The sequence below is a fragment of the Lepidothrix coronata genome, unplaced genomic scaffold, assembly GCF_001604755.1.
Source record: "Lepidothrix coronata isolate B3197 unplaced genomic scaffold, Lepidothrix_coronata-1.0 Scaffold276, whole genome shotgun sequence".
Lineage (NCBI taxonomy): Eukaryota > Metazoa > Chordata > Aves > Passeriformes > Pipridae > Lepidothrix > Lepidothrix coronata.
Genome location: NW_016690456.1, coordinates 353,660 through 363,749, shown reverse-complemented (window position 1 = coordinate 363,749; position 10,090 = coordinate 353,660). Strand labels below are relative to the sequence as shown.

General features: G+C 42.5%; 1 protein-coding gene across 1 annotated transcript; it reads right to left on the bottom strand.

Moving 5' to 3' along the window:
• Positions 1-377: 377 nt before the first annotated feature.
• LOC108507953 (protein NDNF-like) lies at positions 378-8,433 on the bottom strand. Its single transcript, XM_017836347.1, has 4 exons — positions 7,959-8,433; positions 5,699-5,894; positions 3,676-3,809; positions 378-2,667 (listed from the first exon to the last, which is right to left on the bottom strand). Exons 2-4 carry the CDS (start codon positions 5,884-5,886, stop codon positions 1,316-1,318), a joined length of 1,674 nt encoding a protein of 557 aa, XP_017691836.1. The 5' UTR covers positions 5,887-5,894; positions 7,959-8,433; the 3' UTR covers positions 378-1,315.
• Positions 8,434-10,090: the final 1,657 nt, after the last annotated feature.

The following is a 10,090-nucleotide window of genomic DNA, read 5'->3' as shown; positions in this document are numbered from 1 at the left end:
AGTCCTTACCAAGGGCCTTCAAACATGCTTGGAGGCAATAATTGCTCAAACTAGAACCTTGATGGCCTTGAATTGCAAGAGGACTTCTGAAATATACAACAATGGAACTAATAATTTATGTATTTTCTTAGTATAATTGTAGAAAAAAGAGAATTACTGCAGGCAGGGTTTCTCTGGCAGCCTCTGGGAGGTCAGTGGATCTATCGCATCCATTCATATGTAAATTCCAGAGCCTGTGTGCAAAATATTTTCTGCTGATAATTGACATTGAACACAAGGGGGTTTAATTTTTTCCAATTTTTTTTTTTTTTTACTATCTCATGTCATCTAAGGAAAGTAATCAAGGAAACAAGGCAACTAAGAAGTGTTTGTCAGGATTTTTACTACAAATATTCTTTTCCTCCATGGTATTTAATAGGAAAACGACATTTAGTTTTTCTCAAAGCAATGCATTCATTGATATAGGCTCATTTAAAGATGTAAAGAATGAATATATTACACTCAGGAGTCACACAGTCATAGACAGGGGCTCGATATCTGAGGTTATAGATAAATCTTCTTTCTGTGGCAAGATTCCTCACTTGCTGCTTTTCTCAATGGGCAGCAGCACAGCAGTGTGTTTGTATACTCCCCAGAAAAGCTGGATCCAGAGCTAGTCCCTGGCCTGAATTTTGTGTTTCTAATCAAGCACAGTTTCTCTATAGAAATGAAACCAAGCAAACATGCAGGTAACAGGGGAAGATGTATTTCAGCCTGCTTCACTCGAGGTGTGGAGCTTTACACCAGTTGCACTGCTTCTTTTAATTTCTTGTTGTCTCCATCTCTGTTCAAGCAGGGAGGAAGTTCAGTTTCTCAAGAGTAGCCTGACTTGGGTGGGTCTCTCAGTTCCTCATTACTTCAGTGAGTTACAGAAAGTGGGAAAACTCTCTGGGACTTGAAAATAATGTGTGCTTCTTGTGAGGCATTTCCCAGCACTTCTGTATTGGATTTCAGAAGCATTTTAGGTAACCAATCTATTTCTCATAGGTGCCATTAGGGTATTTTTTTTCCACGTTACGTGGGTTTGTTTCACAGGTCTGTTTTTGATGTCTGAATGAGATAGGAAAAGAAAAAACCTCACCCTACACAGGTGAGGAGATGTAAAAGCAAGTGTAATGATCTAGACAACTAAGATTTTTTTTTTTCCTCTGTAGAATCTCATGGCTTTATATTTTTTCTGTCTCAGCATATTTTAAACTGCACAGGCTATGACATGGATTGGTGTAGATTTTGAGAAGTCTTCATTCACTCACTTCAAAACTTGTCTTTAAAACCTTCAGCATTTTTTTCTGGTCTTCACAACTTTGCTGTGATATCTGACAGGGATGCCAGATGGCCCAAAGAGATAAACATCAAACAAGTAAAGTGTTCCTGCATCCAGCCCTTTGATGGTCTCTGTGGTGACGGCTCGCTGGAGATTCAGATCATAGAAATACTTGCACAGCACTTTCTCTGATTTGTGCCGAGATTCAGGTCCAGAGCACCTATCTGCACTCTGCAGTTCCCTCCAGACCTGGTCTTCCTCAATCCTTCTCTTGTACACACAGTACTTGCTCTTCTCCTGTGTTCCCAGCCAGGCAACGGTCACAGAGTTGCAGGTTCTCAGTTTACTGAAGGACTTGATTTTTAAGCTCTCTGGAAGAAGTGGGAATAAAGGCTTGTGGAAATGGGGGGACACCTGTACTTTCACGGAAGAGTTAGATTCCTCTGTGGACCTCAGCTGCACCAGATATGTGTCCAGCAGCTTTCCCTTCAGAGAGAAATACTTCAGCCCTGAGATGTTTTCCGATGCCACTGTTTTGCCGTTCCTTGTTATGTGAACCCGTACTTGGCCACGACACAACTGAAAGGAGAACTGCACTTTTTTGTGCCTCGCCTGGTACTGCAGGCTGTAGGATTTCTGCTTTTGCCCATCCAGGACAACCTGAATTACTTTGCCATCTTTGAGCTCGGTCACCTTGGGTTCAGGTTCTTCCAGGGTCCTTGCGAACGTCCCGGTGTAAGCGGCGCTGGCATTTGTGAGGAGGTTGACAACAAAAACATCAAAGTAATACTGGGTGCTGGGGCTGAGGTTGGGCACTGTGTAAGTGTTCTTGGTGCCCATGCAGATCTGCCGGACTTCCCCACTGCTCACTTTGTTGATGATGCTCAGTTCACTGTTGGACAGAATCATCACCTGCTGCGGCTCGAGAAGGTACGGAGAGAGGGACAAAGCCAGTGTAGGTGGCAGCTTCATTCCAGAGGACCTGATTGCTGTCTCAGCAGCACATAAGCTCTTGTAGTTGTGCTTCTCGTTAACTAGGAGACAGTACTGGATGCTTTCTCTATGTTGCAGGACAGAAGGACTGTGTTTCCAGGTCAGAGTCACAGTTGTATGCCCAACTCCAATAACATCTATGCGTGGATCCATTGGAAGCTCGGGATAGAGGTGCCCAGATGTTGTGTCAGTCGTTAGGTACACAGTAATGTGAGTGTCTCGCTCAGTGGATAAGAACTCCAGCATGTAAAGGGCAGAATGAGAAGACATACCCATGTAAGTCTCTACAGAATTTCCCTTGTAGTTAAAAATGGTGGACACCACGCTTGGGGCCTTCTGAGATTTTGAGACCTCCTGTGTATCGTGGTCACCTGCAGGCAAAAAGCAGACTTGTAACTTCTGTTGTAACCAACGTGAATTAAAGCACATCATATAAGTTTTACTGTTCATATGTTAGGGCACATCATATTTTCTTCTTGAAAACAATAATTATAACTAAAAATATGTTTTAGTAAAAGTATGTTGCTACTGGCAATTTATTAAAATAAAATTTGAGAAGCTTTTATTTCTGCTGTGCAGCTGTAGAATTATGTTTTCAAAAACACTGTTATTATGAAACCACAGATTGCAAAAGCTTAACTTGTATCATGCCTGATGTCCCTACAATTTTCTTCTTCCATTAGCTGACCCTTAGGGTACTTCACTTTGAGGAGACTCACTCTTTCTAGAATAGGAGATTCTTTGGATTAGTTTTGTGCCATTGTCTCTTTTGAAGAAGGAAAACATGGGAGCGTAATTTGAACTTGGTCAGGTGTACCTGCTTGACAGGTAAGACTTGTTAATGGCAGCTTTCAGATTCTTAGTTTGAAATGTTAATTCAAAAAAGTCATGCAAGAGAAAGGAATTGCCTTTTAGGCTACTGGCAGCATAATGCCCACTGCCATGGTGGATGATAATCCTAGAGGAAGAAATGGATAAATCTTTTCTGCTTTGCTGTGGGGAGCAAATGACTGTCTCAAGTGACCTAAGCCACAGAGAAAGAGCTGAGGCAGCAGGGCCAAGTTTGGCCCAGTACAAAGAGCTTATGGAGTTGATCTGTGTGCAGCCTCAAAGACCCACAGCTGTTCCCAAATATTAACCTTAGATGTAGACTTTTTTCACATATAATCCTTAATTTACTTGAATTGAGGGCAAAATATGATGGGTTCCCATGTTTCATCCATGGAAACAGGGTGAGCCCACAGCAGTTTGCAGGAGAGGGAAGTGTGAGATGTTTAGGCTTGTGGGGAATTTCCTGTGACACAATTCCCTGTGAGTAACTTATACTTTCTTTGCCTCTGCTTTGACAGAGGTCTTACTTTGTGTGCTGAAGGTCTTACCTTGCGTTTCTTTTCCTGGCAAACTTGCTGAAGCCTTGTGCACAAGTATGCTCCATTCGATGGGAACATCACAGGGGGTCACAGTTATTGTGAAAGGTGAAAGGACTCTGCTTTCTTCCAAAACAAAGTAGTACCTGTAAATGTGGATTAGAAAGAGAGGGAAAGTGTCAGGCAGTTCAGGTTTGCATGAGACTCCTTGTAATCAGCTGTTCTGATGTGGTATTGAAATGACTGTTGCTCTCTGAGGTGCATCCACACAAAAGGATGTGAATGCCTGAAATCTCCAGCTGTGGGAGGATTATGTGCTGTGGGTTTTCTTTTTTTTCCCTAATGATTAATATTTGCCGAAAGCTTTGTTCATGTACCTTAGGCAATATTTTTCCCTCTGAATTTTAGCACACTTGAGGTGAATATCATATCTTAGTCCTGAGCTGGTTGTTTTGGATGATGGATATAGTTTAGCTTGAACTGCCTTCTAGATAACCACCCGTTACCTGACTCTGGGGAATCTGGTACACTTATCCCCAGGGTTTCCTGAATGGAGTTTAGTGAAGGCTCTTAGACCCTATCCTCCCTCATGTGTGCTTGCATATCTAGGTCTTCCTGGGTGTCAGAGGAAGTAGATGTAACAGTGGTTTTAGCCAGTCCTGAACAGTTTTAGATGTAAATGGCAAGTTTCCTCCAGGCCAGTTCTACCTTAATTGCCTTTGTGTCAAAGGCTGCTATGCCTGAGCAGTACAAAGTGACATCAGTGTCTTTGGTTAGCTTTGATTCCTGCCTAAAAAAAGCTCAACCTCCTGTCTCACTCTGTTTGTTTCTGTTGTTTTTGTACAGACTGTGTATGGCCACAGAACTGTTTGGACTTGGGTCACTCACTCTGCACTTAAATGAAAGCAATTCAAGGGGTTTCTTTCTTTATTAGTAAGACAAGCCTAGTCATTATGGATAGATCATGTAAGCCTAGAGGTCTGGCTTACTTTCAGGATATGGCTACTGGGCCACATTCTTGAGTCTTTTACTCTAAGCCAAAACTTGCCATCTCTTGGCTTTCTGTTTGGATGACTGGGGTTCATAAGAACCTTACCTGATCCTGCTTAACTTGAGGGGTTTTGCCTTGTAATTGCAGTTGTAATATGCCCCAAGAGCATAGAAAAATTCCCTTGTCTCTAAGATTTCAATACTCCTTTTCCTTTAACAGGGAGAGCTCCTTGCTCTTGTGAGCATCATCACATTATATAACATATTGCCATGTTCCAGTTTCTGTCTGTGCAATTCATGTGAAGACTGAACCATCTGGGCTCACCCTCTGCTCCATGACCACTTGGGTCTATGTCAAAATCTGTATGTGTTGGTCACTGCCCAAAGTAGAGTCTGATTAAACCCCTTCAAATGTTCTCTTCCCAAACAAGCAGATTGATCTTTGCTACCCAAAATATACAGCACCAGTTGTAACATCCAGATCACCCACATATCCAGATATGGCAGAAAACTTTGCAGATATTTTGGGGAAGCAAAGAATTCGTGGAATTTCCACATCCAAAGTGCTTTTGGTCTTAGCAACAAAACTACTTCCAAGCATGCAGGACATTGGCAGAAGTTTGTCTGAGATGATGTCTGTGCGGATGTTCTGTTGATTTTGGGGATAGTTAATTTGCTAGGTAAAATTGTATTTTACCATGAATGTAGGACAGCTGATGTCTCTGCAGTCCTGAAGCCAGGCTGTTTGTGGCACAACTGTTTGCTGCTGGAGCCCACCCACTGTGAGTCAGCTGTGCTGCTGCTCTGACAAACACCCCAGAAAGCTGTCTGAGATGTGTACATGAACCTAAACGTCATCTCAGAGGCTCATTCCAGATTCTGGGCAATGGAATAACACTTGAGCAATGGGCCTTTTTCCGTAAATTCAGTGTGCACCGGTACAGCTCTGCAGGTGCATAGAGGTTTTTGGCTCGTGCTGGTAGTGTGCAACTACCAGTGCCACAGGGAAGTCTTTGAGAACAGGAGTGGCTGATTCTGCTCTTACCTTTTGGGTATATCCTTCATCAGGTGAACTGTAGTTTCCTTACCATCGGCAAGTATCAAGGAGTGGTAGAAATTGAAGAGATCAGTCCTGAAGCTCTGTTGGGAACTGGTGGTAGGTGCTTTGATGGAATGGCACAAGCAAGCTGCCATGAGAACATGGAGAGGCAGATAAAACCTGAGCCAGGACATCTTCAGTACTGCGAAGTGAGATGACAAAAGTGAATAGAAACTGCTGTCATGGGGGAGAAAATAGTCAGTGACACTTTCTGTGCCTTTACTGGTATTTATCATAATCACAGCAAGTCAGGCATTCATAGAGTGCCAGTCTCCATTTTGCTAAATTGCTTAAAGTTCACACAGAAATATTTCTCAGAGGATTTCTCTGTAAAGATTTAGTGGCAGAAGCTGCTATGAAGTCTTTTGTTATAGAAAATATGGTCAATGTAGCACAGGTACAATATCACAAGACAGTTATAAAAAAATCTTTTACTGCTGAAAGAATGGGTGGAGAATTACATCAGAAACATTCTTTTGTAGTTTATAGTGTTCATTTCCTAAATTTCAGGGCTGAGCTGTTTGTAATAGAGCTGTCACTTTCAAACTCACAGGAGGTCACTATATCCCAAACACTGCTACTGCTGGTTGGTCAGAGATCATTGAATTTTTATTTCTCTATGTGCAGAGAAGAGGATCAGCAAGACTTATTAAGAGTTGTATAAGATACTTCTAGATGAAAGGTGGAGAATCCTGGGTAAGAATGCTTAAACTGACACTTAGGAGATTCTAAGCACTTTGTGTATCTCATTTGGAGGAAGGCTTTATTACTGTAGGGCAGCAATCTTGTTCTTAGAGTTTTGTATTGCCCATCATTTTCACACCTGCATCACTTGCAGCCTATCTCAGCATTTGCTGCTCACAGAAACAACTATATTGTACTCACTCTGATGAGAGATTTTTAAAAAATCAGGTGTGTCCCTGTTCCCAGGAGGCTTTATTACCAGCTTGGACATCTATGAGAGAAAAGTACACAACCAGTCCCCAGAATCATCAGCAAATGCTGACGTTATTTCTGATGTTATTTAAAAGGTTGTGTACAGTGTCCAGAGCCACACAGACAGGGCACTCCGGTTAGGACAAGGAATTTGACAGTACACTACTATGTGAGGTTACTGATTATGCTTAGAACTCTTTTGCCTGCCACATCCAGTTTCAGAAAAAGAAAAGTATGGAAGTGGAAAGGGCATAGACCTTTAACACAGGTGCCAGCTGTAGCTCAGGGATTTGGAAAGCAGAGGGAGCTCTGTGAGCAAGATCCCTTTTTTGAGGGAAAAGTAGCTTATTGCATCTTCCAAGCAGCAAAGAGTAAATATCCTGGTTAAATATGATTATTGGCTAATGATAGAAAAGAACATAAAAGACAAAGGCTCAGTTCTTTGTAATTTTTACTTGTTTCTGAAATCAGCCCTTTCCTCATGGTGCCTGCAAATGTGCAGAACATCTCAGGCAGTCAAATCTATAGTTCAACAGACCCGCTGTCCATTGCAATTAAAGTGACTTTATAAAAGGACCTGTTCCTTTTCAATGCCATTTCAAATACGCATATTTAAACATACTATTGAATACATCTGTAGGTTCTTATGTACAAAATCTGTGATTCCCAAAGTAAAGCACATCTTTAGTATCAGTGAGATTATTATGGAAATTATCACTGCCAGATCATCTGAATGTCCCTCTCAACATCCAAATAAAGTTGATATATTCTCTGCCTGTTTTTAATATTTTTAGCACCTGGTTGGGGGCAGGATAAAACCCTCATCTGAACAAGCTGAAAGAATAGTTAAGATTTCTATATCAATTCCATTTTTAATGTTCTTATAACAGAGCTTTCCTTATGACTCTGAGTCACTTTGCCACTTTGTTGTTCTTGTAGTCTAATAATAGCTTACTGATTTAACATATAACCCCAAATATTTTGTTTTACCTTTGACAGTGTAATCTGAGTTGCTCTGCCCCTTCGGAGAGGATTAAAAAAAAAGTCTTCCTGCTGTTTAAATGACAGGATCTTGCAAACCACGCTGATACCACAGCAGCTCAGCTTTTCTCGTCCAGGAAAACAAACAAACCAAGTGATCAACAAACCTATAATCAGCTTATCCCAAAGAGAACATCATCCTAAAGACTGTGGTAATTTTCACCCAATTACACAAACAATATATTCTCAGACTCTTGGAAATATGTCACACAAAAAATACTGCGCTTACCTATTGTGTTCTTGGCCAGATGATCCACAGACCACTTGCCCTCTCTGCCGAAAAAGCACAAAATAAAACGACATAGACTTTTCAGATCTCTGTAGGCACATGAAAATCAAAACTGTGCAACCAGTTTAAGAGGACAGAACCGATTTTTCCATATGGCTCCTCAGCAGGCATAGTAACTAAAATACTTGCAGTCTTTCAAGAAAAGTACAAAAAAAAAAGGGGGGGGGGAAACTCCCAAACAACAACAACAAGAAAACCACCAGAAATTTGGTATTTTCTTAACTTGGGTGTTTTCAAAGGTTGTTTTAAACTTGCATAATTTTAAAATCTTCAGAGTGGTGATTGTTGCTCCTTCAGTTCTAGAGTTCCTGCTGGAGGGCTGCGCAGTTGGGCTGTGCTGCCTCCAGACACCCGGACCCTGCTCCTGCACAGAGTGTCAGCCAGACTGCTGGAGCAGCCTAATCCCGGCAGTGGCTGGCCAGGGAGCAGGTCTTTGACTGAAATGCACAGTGAGGAGGAGGAGGAGGGGGTGAGATGGAGAGAGGAGCAAACACTGTTAACCCTTGTTAGCCCTTGATCCAAGCCAGCCAGGGGTGAACCACTCTCCTCTAGAAAGCTGGTTTTGCATAGGCAGCTGGATTGCCCTTCCAAGGAGTGTCCAGTCTCCCTGCCCACAGCAGAAGCTGCTGAAGCTGCAGACAGTTTCAGGTGCCCTGTGTTTATGGTGTGTTGTTTTATGGCCCAACAGGTGCTGACTTACAGAAAGAAGGGAAGGCAGAAAAGCTGTAAGAGGAGGAATGCCCTGCATTTTTTTAAGCAGACTGGAATTAGCAATCCTTTGAAGACTGTCAGGAATGAATCTACTGAATAGATCTGAGCAGTTTTCTTGGCTTGCAGAGGCTGTGTAAGAAAGAAACTCCAAAAGTGTTGGGGGAGTATTTCGGGTGTGGAAGCAGTGTGCCTGAGGGAGGAGGAGGCAGGAAAAGGGTGCATGAGAAATGGCTCACAGCAAGCCAAACGCTTGCTTGTTGGGGCTACAAAGCAGTTGTAGCAAAGCCATGGTCCTTTTCAGGCTACTCCTGCTGAGCTGGAGCAGTATATGGCCAGGATTCACATGCTGCTTGTGCTTCTTGGCCTGAGATGTCGGGAAAGACATCCCCGGATCGTCCCTGTGGGGATGTCTACTCTGAAAGGCAAGCTCCAGGAAGCTGCATGAGCTTCCAGGCAGGCAATTTCCAGGGGGTACAGACAGAGTATAGTAGGGAGGCTAGGCCTTTTATTTGTTTTTAAATAAAGTCTCTTGTTTGGTGTTTGAAGAGAGTGACTTGCAGTAACCCTTTACCATTGTCTCCCTAGATTTGGAGATATATTATTTAAGCCTTCCCTAGGCTGAAAGTTTGCTAAGAAGAGGGGCAAATGAAAGAGAAGTAGAAAGAGGCTTTGACAGATCTTGCATAGCAGATCCTTCTGAAAAATGTAAATTTGCTTATCAACTGATGCAATGGTTTGTTTACTCTCACTGCAGAAGATGGCAAGAATAATTAGGATGTTCATCAAATGTTGGCTGAAAAGTTTTGCTGAGAAACTGGGCTTTTAAAAAGGGACGGCGTGTGGGAGCCTTGCTATGTATGATCAGAATATTGGCACTGTGGAGCTAGGAAGGGACACTGCAGGATGTATGCTGGAAAACTAGCAAAAGTAGGGTAAATGGCTAATGGGATCTTTCAGGCAAACCATCACTCTGGTGTGACATCCAGAACAGATAATGTTTGTGCAACAGATCTGGGAACTAGCCAAAGTGTAAGTCCCTAGCCAGAAGCAAACTGTTCCCCTAATGGAAAAGAAGCATGAGAAAAAGGTGCTGCAAAGTCCAGTAAGGTCCCAGAGCAGGCCTGGAAGAGGGGAATGTAGGTCAGATAAGGTGCATCAAAAACGTGCCCTGAAAACAGGGCATGAGAGAAAAAAATCTTGGCCATAGTATATGTGCAGGGGCTACAGTCTGGTTTTGCTGAGAATTTGGAGGGACTTCCACTTTGGTGGAAGTCAGCAGGGACAATTATTGGCTAGTAACCAGTGTTAAGTAGTAAGATCTCTGGGCAGGGCTCAGGAGCAGATGTCACTCATGTCTGGTA